This window comes from Eleutherodactylus coqui, chromosome 8 (genome assembly GCF_035609145.1).
Source record: "Eleutherodactylus coqui strain aEleCoq1 chromosome 8, aEleCoq1.hap1, whole genome shotgun sequence".
NCBI lineage: Eukaryota > Metazoa > Chordata > Amphibia > Anura > Eleutherodactylidae > Eleutherodactylus > Eleutherodactylus coqui.
The window spans coordinates 187,092,678-187,109,075 of record NC_089844.1 but is presented as its reverse complement, the minus strand read 5'-3'; the positions used below and the strand labels follow the sequence as shown (position 1 = coordinate 187,109,075).

The 16,398-nt window shown below is 49.1% G+C and overlaps 1 protein-coding gene across 4 annotated transcripts in view; it reads right to left on the bottom strand.

Moving 5' to 3' along the window:
- Positions 1-16,398, bottom strand: part of LOC136577273 (signal transducer and activator of transcription 1-alpha/beta-like) — a 102,353-nt gene that overhangs the window by 19,258 nt on the left and 66,697 nt on the right. For all 4 annotated transcript variants that reach the window (XM_066577123.1, XM_066577120.1, XM_066577122.1 and 1 more), the window contains exons 18-20: positions 14,893-14,945; positions 5,922-6,016; positions 531-670 (exon numbers count right to left, since the gene is read on the bottom strand). In XM_066577123.1, the coding sequence (XP_066433220.1) occupies positions 531-670; positions 5,922-6,016; positions 14,893-14,945 (288 nt within the window). The remainder of the gene's footprint in view (positions 1-530; positions 671-5,921; positions 6,017-14,892; positions 14,946-16,398) is intronic.

The following is a 16,398-nucleotide window of genomic DNA, read 5'->3' as shown; positions in this document are numbered from 1 at the left end:
TGCGTTCCAGAGGACTTAGAGAAGTCTTAGAGGCGGGAATGAGAGGTTCGAATTAAAGGGGCACTAATTCTGATTTCTTTAGCTGAATGGAGGGTGCGGACTGGGTGGTGGATTGAAATGAGGGACGCAATGTAGAGTAGCGCCGTGCTGTGGAGAGCTTTATGGATGAGGGTAGTGAGTGTGAATTGAATTCTATATTTGACGGGCAGCCAGGGCAGTGACTGGCACAGGGCAGAGGCGTCCGAGTAGCGTCTGGACAGGAAGATAAGCCTGGCTGCCGCATTCAGGATGGATTGGAGGGGGGAGAGTCTGGGGCAGGGGAGGCCGATCAGCAACAAGTTGCAATAATCGAGCCGGGAGTGGATGAGGGCAACAATAAGCGTTTCTTCGCTCACATTTTCTCGGTGTAGGTCTGACAGCAGAGTGTCTGCTCCTGTTCAGCACACAGTCTAGACAAATCACCGGGGATCCACCTCTAGAGCTCATAGGGTATATGAATCCCCTAGAAGAGAGCAGGGACATTGTCTTACCATTCTGGGATGCCTCGACCCAGGTGAAGGTGATGGCTCCTTCTTTGCTGCTTTCACTAAACCTCAATAGAAATGTTCCTGGTTGCTTCTCTCGCAGCAGGGCGCGCTCTCTGTCCTTACTGATGAACCCAACAATACATCTAATAACAGAAGATACATCATGCCATTACTTACTGCTTAACGAGAATACTGGATTCATAGGACTATTAACACACAGAACATAGTAAGGCTGGAAAAAGACTTGCAAGGTAAACAAACCTTGTTAATGCAATTAACCACACACTGAAAACTATTTTTTCTAAGCTTTTTTTAAAGGGGTTGTCTAGCTGTAAACTACTGATAACTTATGATGAGGAGAGGGGGTCTGTAGCCTGGGAGCCCCACCAATCAGCTGTTCTCTGGGCCAATGTACTGGTTCACTAAGCATTATTGAAATGTGAGAAGCTGGATGGTCATATTGAGGAATTGTCCCCCAAGACCAGTGGATGTTTGACAGCACACAAGGTGACCAGGCTCAGGATGCCCCCTACAGACCACCAGTAGAGAGGAGTGTCTGACCAAAGAGTTAGGAGGTGTTGGGACCAGTGGATGTGTGGTGGCACACAAGGTGACCGGACTAAGGACGCCCCCTACAGACCACCAGTAGAGAGGAGCATCTGACCAGAGTGTTAGGAGGTGTTGGGACCAGTGGATTGTGAGGGCACACAAGGTGACTCGGCTCAGGACGCCCCCTACAGACCACCAATAGAGAAAAGCGTCTGACCAGACTGTTGCGAGGTGTTGAGACCAGTGGATGCATGATGGCACACAAGGTGACCGGGCTCAGGACGCCCCCTTCAAACCACCAGTAGAGAGGAGCGTCTAACCAGAGTGTTAGGAGGTGTTGGGACCAGTGGATGTGTGAAGGCACACAAGGTGACCGGGCTCAGGATGCCTCCTACAGACCACCAGTAGAGAGGAGCGTCTAACCAGACTGTTAGGAGATGTTGGGACCAGTGGATGGGGGCACAAAAGGTGACCGGGCTCAGGACACCCCCTACAGACTACCAGTAGAGAGGATTGTCTGACAAGCACCAGCAGCTCCAACTGTTTCATTGTTCTCCGTCCAGAGACAGGGGGCGCCATCGTTACACCAGTGTCTGTCGAAACCATTACATGTACTGACTGACACCGGCCCACCATCGCCACCATTTGCATGTGCGTCGTGAATGACCGAACTGTACTGCTACGGAGTGGAAAGGGGTTGTCTTCAGTGATAACTCCAGGTTAAGTTTGGGCGCTGATGATGGTCGTGTTTGTGTCTGGAGACCTCGGGCTGAACGCCCAAATCCTGCCTTTGCTGTGGAGCAGCACACTGCCCCCTGCTAGTGTGATGGTCTGGGGGATATCGCATAGGACAGTCGGTCACCCCTAGTAGTGGTACGAGGGACAATGACAGCTCAGTGATATGTTCAGGACATCCTGCAGCCACATGTGTTCCTCTCATGGAGGCTTCCAGCAGGATAATACTTGTCCGCATACACAAGGGGGTCACAGGAATGCCCCCACAACATTGTCACACTTCCGTGGTGGCCCGGTCGTAAAATTTATTGTAAATAGAACATGTATGGGACCATCTGGGACGCCAACCTACAAGTTTGTACGATCTAGAGTCTCAGTTACAGTAAATGTGGAGCGATATGACGCACAATACCATACGGAATCTGTATGCCTAAATGCCCGACGATATCACATCTTGTATCCAAGCTAGAGACGGTACAACAGGGTACTAGAGCCTCCATGCCCCTGTATCACATCTTGCATTCAAGCTACAGTTGGTATAACAGGGTATTAGAGCCTCCATGCCTGCCTGTATCACATCTTGTATCCAAGCTAGAGGTGATACAACAGGGTGCTAGAGCCTCCATGTCAGTCTGTATCACATCTTGTATCCAAGCTATGGGCGATACAACAGGGTACTAGAGCCTCCATGCCTGCCCATATCATATCTTGTATCCAAGCTAGAGGCGATACAACAGGGTACTAGAGCCTCCATGCCCACCAGTATCACATCTTGTATCCAAGCTAGAGGCGATACAACAGGGTACTAGAGCCTCCATGCCTGCCCATATCACATCTTGTATCCAAGCTAGAGGCTGTACAACAGGGTACTAGAGCCTCCCTACAAGGGGTCAGTTCTGCACACTAAATGATCCATTTGCTCTGATATTGTAATCATTTATATCAGCGTTTCAATCACACAGAAAAAGTTTCATCCCTCCGACAACTTCTAGGGGAGGGATTGTTTTTTTTCAGGACTGACACCTTTCGAGCTTGAATAGGGTGCTTCGTCAGATTCAACTGTCAAACTGAGAAGTAGTGAGACAATTGTTACTCCTGTCTGGCCGGATTCAGAAAAGCGAAGACTTTTTATGATCCATAGTAGGATATGAATTTGATGCTGCTTTATTTAGTGGGATGTTTATTTTTATGGGGATAGAAGTACTTTGCAGAGTTTTAGGCCGCCTGCACACGGGCGGGTCGGATCCGGCAGCGAGAATTCTCGCCGCGGGACCCGACCCGAGAGCCTGCAGGGACGAGCACGTACTCTCCCGCGCCTGGCGGCCCCAGCTCTTTCATGTGCCGGCTGCGGCGCAGCCGGCGCATGCGCAGAACGGAGCCGGCGGCCGGGTGAGTGCGTGCCCCGCACAAAAATAGGACATGTCGCGGTTTGTTTGCCGCGCGAGATTTTGCGCGGCCAAACCGCGGCCGTCTGCATAGGAGTGCGTATTGTAATGCACTCCTATGCAAACTTTCAGCGGCGGAAATCCCGCGGCGGGATTTCCGCCCGTGTACAGGCGGCCTTAGGGAAGTGTGGAAAAATGCAGCAGAGTAAGAACACTTTCAAAAGAAGCGTCAATAGTTTATTTTTATTAACAAAATGCAGAGGGAGTGAAAAAAAAAATTTAGATAAGATCAATATCTGGTGTGCCCCCCCTCTACCTTCAGCATCAGTTCTTCTAGGCACACAGTTTTTGAAGGAACTCGGCAGGCAAGTTGTTTCAGACATCTTGGAGAACTAAGTACAGATCTTCTGCGGATGTCGGCTCGCTCCAATCCTTCTGTCAGCAGTACCAGGCCTAGCCATTGCACTGAGAACAGAGCAGCATACATCCTGCAGAAATCAGCTCCGTGCAGCAGTGCTTCGGTCCAGTCCAGCTGATCCACAGAGGAGCAACAGACCCTGCCATTCTACTATTGATGAACCATCCAGGGGATAGGCCATTAATGGTTAACAACTAGACAACCCCTTTAAACCTGACCAAATTCATTTGCTGAAATGCAGCCCCTAACTTACAGGGAACCTCCACCATGCTCCACTGCTGGCTGCAAACACTCGTTATAGTACCGCTCTCCCAAATGCTTCACTGCTGCCTGCAGACACTCATTATTGTACCGCTCTCCACCAAGCTTCACTGCTGCCTGCAGACACTCATTATTGTACCGCTCTCCACAATGCTTCACTGCTGCTTGTAGATACTCATTATTGTACCTCTCTCCACCATGTTTCACTGCTGCCTCCAGACACTCATTATTGTACCTCTCTCCACCACGCTTCACTGCTGCCTGCAGACACTCATTATTGTACCGCTCTCCACCACGCTTCACTGCTGCTTGTAGATACTCATTATTGTACCTCTCCACCACGCTTCACTGCTGCCTGCAGACACTCATTATTGTACCCCTCTCTGCCATGCTTCACTGCTGCCTGCAGACACTCATTATTGTACCGCTCCTCCACCATGCTTCACAGCTGCCTCCAGACACTCATTATTGTACCGCCCTCCACCATACTTTATGTATGTTTGTATGAACTATGTTAATTCAACAAGGTAATCCAAGATTTAATGTGCATATGGAAAGTGACAGGCCAAGCGCTGCTCTATGTGAAGCTTCACCTGTAGTGCCTCTCTGTCTTAGGCACTGACATTTTCTGCATTACAGTTGAATGTAACCAAACGCCAGGTTCAGACAGGAAACACATAATTCCCCCTCCAATCTGTTTAACCCCTTCCCACTGTGGCCTTTTTTTGTTTACTTGTTTCTTTTTTTCCTCCCCACTTTCAAGCAATCCCAACTCTTCTTTCTCCAGTGACAGAGCTGCATGAGGGCTTGTTTTCAGCCGGACAGTTGTATTTTTCTGTGGTTCCATCTAACATTTCATACAATGTAATGGAAAACTTAAAAAAAAAGTGGGAAGAAATGGAGAAAAAAAATGCAGCTGTGCCATTCTTGGTGGGTGTTCGCATTTACAATGTCCACAAAGCACTTCTTTTTTCTGTGGGTCAGAATGATTATGGTAATTTTGGTAAGTAGTGCGGCTTAAAGCAAATCACCTACCTTTTAAAAAAAATTAGCTGTCCACCGCCATCTTTTGGCCCCATAGCTTTATCTTTTTTGATCGCGTTATGTGAGGGCTCATTTTTTGTGCGGTGACTCGTAGTTTTTAGTAATACCATCTTAGGGTTCATACGACTCTTGGATTGCTCTTCATTCAAATTATCCTTGGATACAGGATGGCGAGAAAAAAAGCAGCATTCTGGCATTGCGTATATTTTTTTCTGATAGTCTGCACCATGAGGGATTGATATATTATCTGATTTAATATTTTCAAGCTTGTAGACAAAGCAAAAACATTTATTTTTCCAATTTAGGAGCCAGCTGTAAATGATATCTGGGGTCCCAGTGCTACAGCAGGATCGGAGAGAACACATCATAGTTGGATCTGGCATGTACAGAGTTAGACCTGTGTGATTGTATGATAGAGAGCTGATGACATTACAGAGGGAGCTCCCTCTCTCTAACAGTGGGCTCAAAGCAAGTGCTGACAAATAAACTAGGTAATACACTGCAGTACAGAAGTATTGCAGTGTATTATCTGTACTTCATAGTATCACAAGTTCAAGCTCCCTACAGGAATATAACATTTTTTTAACATTGAATAAAACAAAATAGATGTTTTGCATCATCACATCTATAACAACCCATACAATAAGCTCAACACTAAACACTATCCTTATCCTGCATGGCAAATGCTATAGAAGAAGCCAAAAAAAGTGAAGCCAAAATGCTTTTATCGTTCATTTCGCCTCCTAAAAAGATGGAATGAAAGATCATAAAAGTCCTATGTTCCTCATAATGGTACCAGTAAAACCTATAGTTTGCTATGCAAGAAACAAGATCTCACATGGCCATGACAACGGAAGAATAAAGAAGATATGGATTTTGAAAAGTGGAGATGAAAATCCTAAAAAAGCATTGCGTCCTTAAGTAACAAACCAGGCAGCATCCTTAAGGTTAAGCCATCATTTTTCAGACAGCCACGTAAGTCACGTCCATATTAATACTCACCCATCGTTCCACAGACAAAGCAGGTGTTTTTTAATTAACTCTAAAATGCCCTCAATCCAAAGCCAGAACGGAAAGTTCTTCTCGCTTAAATTCTCCTAAAGACAAAAGGATTTAATACCAGGGTGAGGCAAAAGTCTGGACACATCCATTTAACTGGTGTAACAAGAAAATTGACTTGCAATGTGTGAAAGTTGGGAGGGAGGCCCAGATCGGTACTGCAGGCAAAGCTCTCATTCATTTCAATAGGACTCAGCCTGCATTACCAACCTTGGCCTGTGCAATGTACAGAGCTGTCTGCTTCCTGCAAAATAGCTAGAAGTGGGACAAGCTCGTTAAGTTTAACATTTGGCCTTGGAAGCACTAATATGTCACATCAGAAAGGTAGTTAATAATAAGCAGCATAATACTATGTTCCGGTTTTAAAGCAACCCTTTAGTTTCAGGACAAAATTCTGTCCCACACCGGAGAGGGATATATTACCTGCAGATTATCTCTGCGCTCCCTCTGATCCGCCAGTTCAGGTCGTATTTTCAGCTGTCCAAGATGGCTAATGCAATCTTCAGACTACCTAATCTTCGTAGTGCATGGATACTATTTGGCTACTAATGCATTATACTTGCTCTCTGATTGGCCAGCACTGCTCATAAAATGAGAACTGGCCAATCAGAGAGCAGTATACAGTGCATATTATGTAGTTAGAAGGTCGCTGCAGCCATCAAGGATGGATGAAACTGAGACCCGAAACTGGCGGATCAGAATCCAGACAGAGAAGAACAACTGGAGGTAATGACAACATTTTTGTACGCACCGTAAAAGCTCTTTCTCCTCTAGTTCATTGAGGGACACAGCTGAAGACCGCCAGTATAGCTACTGCCACTAGGAGGCGGACACTAAGCAGAAAGAGTTAGCTCTTTCTATTAGCTATACCCTCCTGCAAGCACCAAGCTAACTAGTTTGTATGAAAGCAGGAGGAGCAACCGGGTAGGATATGAAAAAAGTAACAAAAAAACAAACAAAAAACAGTCAATATAAAGAAAATATGCCAAACTATCAAAACTGTAACTCAGAGTAGCACCGTGCGCAACTTTAAAGAGAAGACTTCAACAAGGAGGAATACATATGAAAATACTAAACAGACTGGGTGGGTGCTGTGTCCCCCAACGAACGAGACGAGAAAGAGATTTTATGGCAAGTACAACAATCTTGTTTTCTTGCCTAAATCATTGGGGGACACAGCTGAAGACCGCGGGACGTTCCAGGGTAGAATATAAGAGGACACATGCTGGTAGTTTATAGCCTGACTCTTCAACCAAGGGAGGCGCCCGCAGATGCAAAAGTATGCACCCAGTAAAACTTTGAACATGTGTGCAAGGAGGTCCATGTAGCGGCTTTACACACTTGAATAGCGGAATCACTGTTGCATACCACCCATGAGGCAATCACTGCCTGAGTAGAATGTACTATAACACAGAATGGCAGCACCCTGCCTTTGGCACAGTAGGCCTCTTCCACCAATGAACAAATCCTGCGAGAGATGACCACCTTGGAAACCACAAGATCACGTCTTGGGCCATCAGGAATCAGAAACAGAGAATCAGAGCGCCTGAAAGAAGCCACTTGAGAAAGTAGGCTCGCACTAGATCCAGTTTGTGAATAGCGCATTCTCTGGGGCAGACTGAAGGCAGAACGATGTCCTCATTGAAGTGGCATGCCAACACTACCTTAGGTAGGAAAGAGCAGAGAGGTCGCAGGACAATCTTATTCTGATGAAAGAAAGTGAATGGAGGCTTTGCCGACAAGGCTGAAGGCTCTGATACCCAGCTGGTGATGGAGACCACTACTAAGAAGACCACCTTCCAGGCTAAAAGGCGAGTTAGAACTTCAGTCAGTGGCTCGAAGGGATGAGACTGTAGTGCATCCCGTATGATATTAAGATCCCCCAGTGGTGCCAGAGAATGGTATCGAGGGGCAGCAACCCTCTGGAGAAAAGTACGAACGACTGATTTTGCGGCCAGAGGGCGTTGGAGAAGTATGGATATTGCAGATACTTGACACTTTAAGGAGCTAAGGCTCAAGCTCATATGCAGGCCCTTCTGTAGGATAGAAGGTGGGATAACAAAAAACGCATAGGATGGAAGTTGCCTTGCTCCCACCAGAGAAAGAAATTCTTCCAAAAAAGAGATGAGATTTTTTTCTAGTCTTCATCATGGATTCTGCAAATCCATGGGCTCTCAAGACCGCGGCTTCAACTGCCATGCCATTAAACTAAGCATAAACAAAGAGGGAGGGGGAGAGGACTCCCTGTAAGAGAAGATCTTCTCAAAGGGGAAGATGCAACGGAGAATCAACGATATTCACATACCACACACAGCGGGGCCAATCTGGGGTGATGAGAATCACAGGGAGGTGTTCCATCTTGATTTTCTTGAGAAGTCATGGTATTAGTGGAAAAGGGGAAAAAACATATAGTAACTGGAAGTCTGTCCATGGAATTACTAGTGCATCCACTGCTTCAGCTTGGGGGTCCTGAAAACTTTAAACAAAGATTGGGAGCTTGCGATTCATTCTAGACGTCATGAGATGGACATCCAGTTGACCCCACTTTCAACAAAGTGCCCAAAAGACTTTGGGACATAGTTCTCATTCTCCTGGACTGACAGTCTCTCTGCTGAGGAAGTTAGCAATCCAGATGTCCACCACCTGGTATGTGGACTGCTGTGAAGGCTGCAAGGTGATTTTCGGCCTATATCAAAATTTTTTCTGCTTCTGCCATGACCTTCGTGCTGAGAGTTCTACCTTGATAATTTATGTTTGCAATGGCTATCATATTGCCGGTTTGGACCAGAACTGGGAGACCTGTTAGCTAGAAAAATAGCAGAAGGGTCTCTGCAGCACACCAAAAAAGCCCTAAGGCTTGTAGGAATAGGGAGATATGGCAATAAGCCCAAAAATAGCGTAAGAGCAAACAGATGCACGCTTACCGAGGGATCCGGACTAGAAGATCCTAAGTAAATCCTGGAAAAATGTCAAGGAGAGCAGCATCCGATGGAGCATATCAAACAGAAATTCTGAAGTCCTCAGCGGATAAAAAATCCAATAGCCATCTTTATTGTTTAAAACAACTCCATAAGCAGAGCACACGGAGTTGTTTTAAACAATAATGGTGACTATTGGATTTTTTATCCGCTGAGGACTTCAGAATTTCTAGACCTGTTAGCTGGGATGAGATGTGATGAAATGACAGGAGAACAGCCTGAAGTTCTAACACATTGCTCGGAAGTGTGGTCTCCTTGTGCTGTAAGAGTTCGCAGTGTATCCTCCCGACCAGCCAAAGAGGCATCTGTGGCGAGTTCCTGCCAACGGAGGGTGAGAAAGGAACATCCTAAATAGATCGGTGTGGAATCCAGCCACCAACTAAGGGAGTGTTGAAGCTGTAGAGGTATTTGAATCTTTTGATCAAGAGAATCCAAGGACTTGTCCCACTTTGATGGAATGATCCACTGAAGAGGCAGAGCGTGAAATTGGCCAAAATTAATTGCCTTGAAGGAAGAAACCATCAGCCCCAGCACTCTCATTCAATGATGAAAGGTCACAGGAATTTGCAGCGAGCATACCTGCTTTTGAAGAAGAAGTAGTTTCTTTGATGGCAGTAGTCCACGGGACCGAGCTGTGTCGAAGGACAGACCAATAAAGTCCAGAGGTTATGAGGGCAGACTTTGGTTGCTTGATGATCCATCTGAACCTGGACAGGATGTCCAGAGTGATGTGGAGACTCTCCAGGTTGGCTGACTGGGTCAGGACTTTTACCATGATGTCGTTGAGATAGGAAATGGCCACTATCCCCTTGGAGTGGAGGAGAGCCATCCTTGATGCCAGAACCTTTGTAAAGACTCGGGGGGCCATGGCCAGTCTAAATAGAAGATCAGGGAATGGATAGTGATTGGACAGGATGGTGAAGAAAACATTGATGCGTTTCACAGATGGGGATATGGATGACAGAAACGCCTCTGGTTTTACGGATGCAATGACGAATCTCAGTGACTCAGTCCTGTAATGTCGGACTTTTTCACATACTGATTCAACTTCTTCATGTTTAGAATGGGCCTGACGGTGCCACTTCTTGGGTACCACGACAAGATTGGAATAGAACCCCACAAAACATGGAGAAGGAGAAATCAGAACAATGATGCTTTGAGATGATAGGTTTTCCATTGTCTGAGGCATTGAAATGGACCCCAGAATCCTGGAGCTGAAGAAATGATCTGGAGGAGAAGCAGAAAACTGTGTGTAGCCTGAAGACACGACCTCCTGAACCCAGGCACCTGAGAAATGGGCGAGCCAAGTCTCCTTGAATAGGGAAAAAGTTGTCCCCGCACCTTGTATGAATGTGGGGCCGCCCTTTATGCAGAAGATTTAGTAGAGGTGGACTTTGATGGCTGTGGTTGAGTGTGCCAAGAGGGTCTGGGTTTAAGAGAGGGCCTTTGTTTTTGTTCCTGTGAGGTTTTCTTATTATCTGAGCTTTGTGAGTTGGAGCGCCGAAAGGAGCGAAATTGAGTCTATTCTTCTGCAGAACTGTCATGCATCTGGACCTTTTAGAGGAGGTATTTGCCTCCCAAGATTTAAGCCACGGGGAAGATAAGGGTTGTTGTTGAACCTGCAGTGGAGCCTCTGGGGGACAAATGTAACTGGGGAATTTTGGGGTTGTAGAGATCCCATATTTACCTCGCTATGGGGGCAAATACCGGTAGTTATTTCAGTCCGAAAAAGAGGATTTTTTACTCACCGTAAAATCCCTTTCTCGTCTCGTCATTGGGGGACACAGCAAAGACCGTGGGATATAGCTTCTGCCACTAGGAGGCGACAATAAGCACAAAAAAGTTAGCTCCGCCCTCTGGCTATATCCCTCCTGCCGACAAGAGGCTAATCAGTTTGTCATGCCAGCAGTTGGAATAGCCATGCAGGAACAGAGAGACAACAATAGTTAGTCATATGACACGTTAACAAAAAATTTCACTGTAATGAAAAACACGCAGCACCATGTGCGACTTACAGAATCCGGAGTCCGACCAGGACCACCAACCGTGTCATAGAAAGAAAGAGGGGTGGGTGCTGTGTCCCCCAATGACGAGACGAGAAAGGGATTTTACGGTGAGTAAAAAATCCTCTTTTCTCGCTCGTGTCATTGCGGTACACAGCAAAGACCGTGGGACGTCCCACAGCTGTCCACGAGGGTGGGTACAAATAAATCATAAGCGCATGCGGTCAGTTTACAGCCGTCTGTAAAACCTTTCGACCCAGCGAAGCGTTGGCTGACGCGAACGTATGTATTTGATAAAATTTAGAAAAAAGACAGCACCGGTCGCAACACCACCCTATCCTGGTGAAAAAACCGTAAAGGGTGGTTTTGCCGACAGCGCCGCAATCTCCGAAACCCTACGAAGGGAGGTAACCGCCAACAGGAAAGCGACCTTCCAGGACAGCAAGCGCCACAGTACTTCCGCTAATGGTTCCCCTGAGAGAGTAGATGCTTTCGTAGGGGTAATCGCCAGGGCGCATCTGCTAACATGTCCATGAGCTCAGAGTTCCGCGTTCTTCGTGGCCACTCTGGGCTATGAGAATCATTGGTAGCCCTTCCTGATCCTCCTGAGCATCCGAGGAAAGAAAGGAATTGCTGCACCCCCAGCCCGTCATGCTGGCGACTGTAGCCAGCACCTACCACTGCAGGGGCAGGAACGACCTGCCCTGCTGGATGCGTGGCGAGTCCAACCACCACTGGAGTGACAGCTGAACTCCTGGTGGAAACCTTATCTTCCCCTCGAGGGATCGCGCTAACCTGTCCCACCTTGAGAGTATCGCCCACTGCAAGGGGCGGGAGTGGAACAGGGCAGAAGGAATTGCCTCGAAAGACGATACCATCAGCTTCTTTAGGTCCAGAACCGGACGGACGGAGCCGTCCTTTTTTGGGGTTCTGGACCGAAAGAAGCGGTCATGCGGTTGTGAGTGGAACTCCATCGCGTAGCCCCGGGACACGACCTGCTGTACCCAGGTATCTGTGACCTGAGACGACCAGGCCTGGCTGAATTGGAGACGCCATCCCCCCCACCTTGTCCGAAACAGGTGGGGGCAGTCCCTCATGCGGGGGGCTTGCCCTCGGTACCCTTTGAGGGCAGGGGCCCCCGCCAAGAGGAGCTTGGTTTAAAGGAAGGAACCTTCCTTTGTTCCCGCTCCTGTGGACCCTCTCTCTCTACCCTATGAGGACTCATCCGGCGATAGGAACGAAAACGTCTGAGCTGACCCTGCCGCCTCAAAAACGGTCTTTGCCAAGGCCTCGACTCCTCGATCCTTGGGATCGCTGAGGGAGGAGGACTCTGCCGTGGGTAGCACGGTATGCTTAGCCAGGCGCGAAATGGGTGGATCCACTAGCGGTGGGACCGACCACTTCTCCACTAAGTCCTGTGGGAAGGGGTATTTCCCGTCCAAGTAACCCATCTTGGAAAGACGCTTATTTGGTGCCTTCCACTCCTTAGATAGGACCTTGTCAAAGTCCTTATGAGGAGGAAAGGTTTTTGTAGAGCGTCTAGGCTGCCTGAAAGAAAACGATATCCCAGATGCCTGTGGTTCCTGTTCCGTGAGCTGAAAAGTGTCACGCACCGCAACCACTAAGCTCTCCACCATTGTCGAAAATTTTGGGACCTGATCCTCCTCCACGACAGAGCCTGAGGAGGATTCAGACCATTCCTCGTCAGAACCATCTTCTGCCAACAGGCGCCGTGACCTAGTACCAGAAGAGCGCAAAAGTGACGAGGAGGATGGTGACCGGGAGGGCCGCCGGGAGTCCGAAGGCCTGACCCGTTTTCGTCTACGGCCGCGCTCCTCGCGCGGACTGGAGGCGTTCTGCGCTAATCTTTCCAAAATTGCGCCAGATGCCCGAGAGAGGTCAGACACCACCAGTGACAAGGAGCGGGCCCACTCCGGCTCGGCCACAGCTGGGGGCTGAATGGGGGGGATGGGTGCCCTGCACAGCCGCCTGTTTCGCAGGGGGACAATCTCTACAAAAGGGCTCAGCCTGTCCGCATGCGAACTTTAGGTTACAGCGCGAGCAAGCAAAGTGCGTTACTCTTGCTGTCCCTGGTCCAGCGTCCAGGGCTCTGGGGTCAGACATGGTGCTGGGATTTCACCGGGCAAAGAAAACTGCGAGCTATCCTCTGCTATGCCAACCGCCGGCAGGAGGGATACGCAGCGAAAGAGGGGAGCTAGCCGCCAGGCAGAGCTTACCTAGGTCCTTGCCGAGGTCCGAAGAGGTCCGGGGAGCCGCTGTACAGCGTATAAGCTGAGCAAAAAAGGGCAGCAAGGAGTGAAGCAGCAGGGCTGTTTTTAAGCCCTGGCGCGCTGTCCCCAATAGGCTGCTTCTCTGATGTCATCCCCCTTCACCTGTGCTGAGGGAGGAAGGGGGAGGGGCAGGGCGGCGTGCATTGCCGATGAGGCCACGCCCCCTGCACGGAGTCATTGAGGGCGTGGCCACACCCCTCGCATCATGTGGGTGTGTGGCCACACGGCGAGGCCACACCCTCCGATTCCGGCGTTGCCGCGCCCGGGGCTGCAGTGCAGCCCTCTCTATTGAGCCCCCACATCGCAATAACTCCTGCTGGGAGCCCCTGCAGGGAGCCAGAAGACCAGGGCATACTGAAAGCTGTTGCCCTGAAGTACCATGCCCGCGAGGCCACGCCCCCCCCCCCCCCCCGCCGGCTTGTGCCTGGAACCAGCGCCCTGAATATCAGGTGAGCCCATACCTCCACGGTGAACTCACCTGCCCACCCCCACCCCGCCTGCAAGGGGAGCCGAATGCAGGAATGCCCCAGCAAATAATGCCCTCCGCTGCCGCAGCCATGCATAGCGTATACTACTCCCGACGAAAAGGAGTCTGTCCGCCTGCGCCAATCCCTCTGGCTCGCCGCAGCCCACAAGGTACGCGTGCAAAAAAGCGACATACTGGGAGAGCCAGGAAGGGGGAGGGAGAGGGGGGGGGGGGGATGTCGCAAGCGCATACTTACCTCCTGCGTGCTTACTGGAAGAAAAAGCGGCTCCCCAGTTCCAGCAGCCTACCCCTATAACATCGCCTGCCCATGGGAAGGGGATGCGGACCTCTGCACCAAACATGGGGGGCTCTCGCTGGCGGGCCACATGCAGATATATATGATCCGGATGTGCCACCTTTTCTTCTGAGGCGGGCCGGGCAAGAAGCAACCTGGACAAACCCGAGGTTGTTCGCCCTCCTCTCCGTTCAGGTTTGATGGGGAGCGTCCTGCCTCTCCGTCTAACCCTGGCCCTTAAAGCAGCCCTAACGGGCACGACCGTCCTCCTACGAGACACTAAGCTAAAAACTGATTAGCCTGCTGTCGGCAGGAGGGATATAGCCAGAGGGCGGAGCTAACTTTTTTGTGCTTAGTGTCGCCTCCTAGTGGCAGAAGCTATATCCCACGGTCTTTGCTGTGTACCCCAATGACACGAGCGAGAAACAAGGTTCTCTCCAGTCCCAGCAGTACACGCCCCTGTACTCGCCTGCCTTTAATGAGCATGGGAGTGCTCTGGAAATGGGGGGCACTGTTGCTGTCGGGTCATGTTCAAGTGACAGCTTGTACGGGCCTCCTTTTATTCTGAGGTTAGGGCAGGCAACAGAATGGTTAACGCTTTTCCGTTTGCCCTCCTTGTTGGAGTCCTGCCTCCCCGTATTCCCTGAATCCCGTGCTTCTGGAAGATCGGGGATAAAAACCTATCTATACCCCATGGTCTTCGGCTGTGTCCCCCAATGAACAAGACAAAAAATAACCCCCTTCCCCAATACAGAATTCTGTCCTGAAATCGGCTTACCATTCAATCGCGATGGCGCTGTGACGCTGCTGCGCTGGTCTAGTTCTACAAAAATGACCTGTAAAAGACATCTTCTAAGTAGTTTACAATGCTTCTACTCTACCTTGCAGAATCGGCTCCACGGGATGAAGTCCTCTGTGCTGCTCATGTTTGGACCTGCAAATCCAGGGGTACAAAAAATAGTGCTGTAATTAATGTGTAGAATCACCACAGACGTAATAGTGTCCATACATGTAGCGGTGTATGGAGTGCAGCCAAGAACTGTACAGAAACTACTGCGTGTTTGCCATAAGGCCAGGTAGGGGTGCAGCACATGGCTTTTATGTGCTAATGGCACCCAAAGGGGATTATGGTAATGATAGCCAATCAGTGAATTATACAATATATTAGCCCCCTTTTGACTTTGGGTGACTGATGTGTTGGTAAGCACTCATCAGTGTGGAAATACAGCAAAATTCAGTGCATTTTACCATAAACTACAGTGGGATAGGGGCAGACACTGCCACAAGGGGGCCCCGTTGCAAGAAGTGTTTCCGCTTGAACAAGCTTTCGATGGCCACAAAGCTAGACCAAGATACATCTATTCCCCCACCTTGGAACATTCTGCACAGAAGTTGCTCTCACATTGCACAGACCACTAAAGGGGTTGTCAAGTTGTATTCTATCAGTAAAATCCCCTTCCCCATGCTATAACTAACCAACATATTCTCACATCTCCCTGTTATGTCCTGCACCGCCACTCTAATTGACGGAACGTCACGGGCGCTGCAGCCAATGTCAGAGCTCAGTTACTGATTGCTGAGGCAGCCTGCAAGCCTGACGTCAGAGGGGAGACCCAAAGCAGGGGTGTGAAACACGGGGGTGGGTGGAGGTGAGTATATACCAGTTAGTCATGCTATAGCTGTACTGAAAAAATACAACTCTGACAACCTCTAACTCATTAAGGACCAAGGCAGTAAATATAAAGCGCTGGTCCTGGGCTTTAAACCTGCGATTATAAATATACGGTGCCAGTTTAAAGCTTCTGCAGTTTAGCAGCAGCAGATGGAGCGCTCAGATGTCAGAGACCGTCAAGAACCCGGAGGAGAGGACAGAAGTGGCTTACAATCACTTCTGTCTTCTCTGTTCCAACCTACATGGTACTCAATGAGCAATTCATAGTGAATAGAGGAAGTGCCGGTCTGAGGTGGACCTGACAATCACATGATCGCAGGTGATCACCAGTATGGCAATGCAGTTGGGTGTTCGCACACCCAACTCAGCTTTGTCAGTGACTAATGTCAACTTAGGGTTTTTTCCCCTGTAACTGGGGCTCTTAGGCCTACTGCCCACGAACGGATTCTGCAGCGTGAAAGAAATTGCGTTCTAATTGCAGCAGAAAAACCAGTGTAGTCAATGGAAGCCGTCCGTTACGCGATACTTCTGCTGGACTGCGCATGACGCGCCGGACGGGACTTGCGCGGCGGATATGGAGGGGTGAGTATGGGGTCTTTGTGGGGCGCAGTGTTGGACTCCACTGTGATATTCCACTGGAAGAGTCCGCCATGGCTGTGGACATGAGGCCTTATAGATCTTATAGGGTCTTATCATGGGGCACATATCGTTTTTT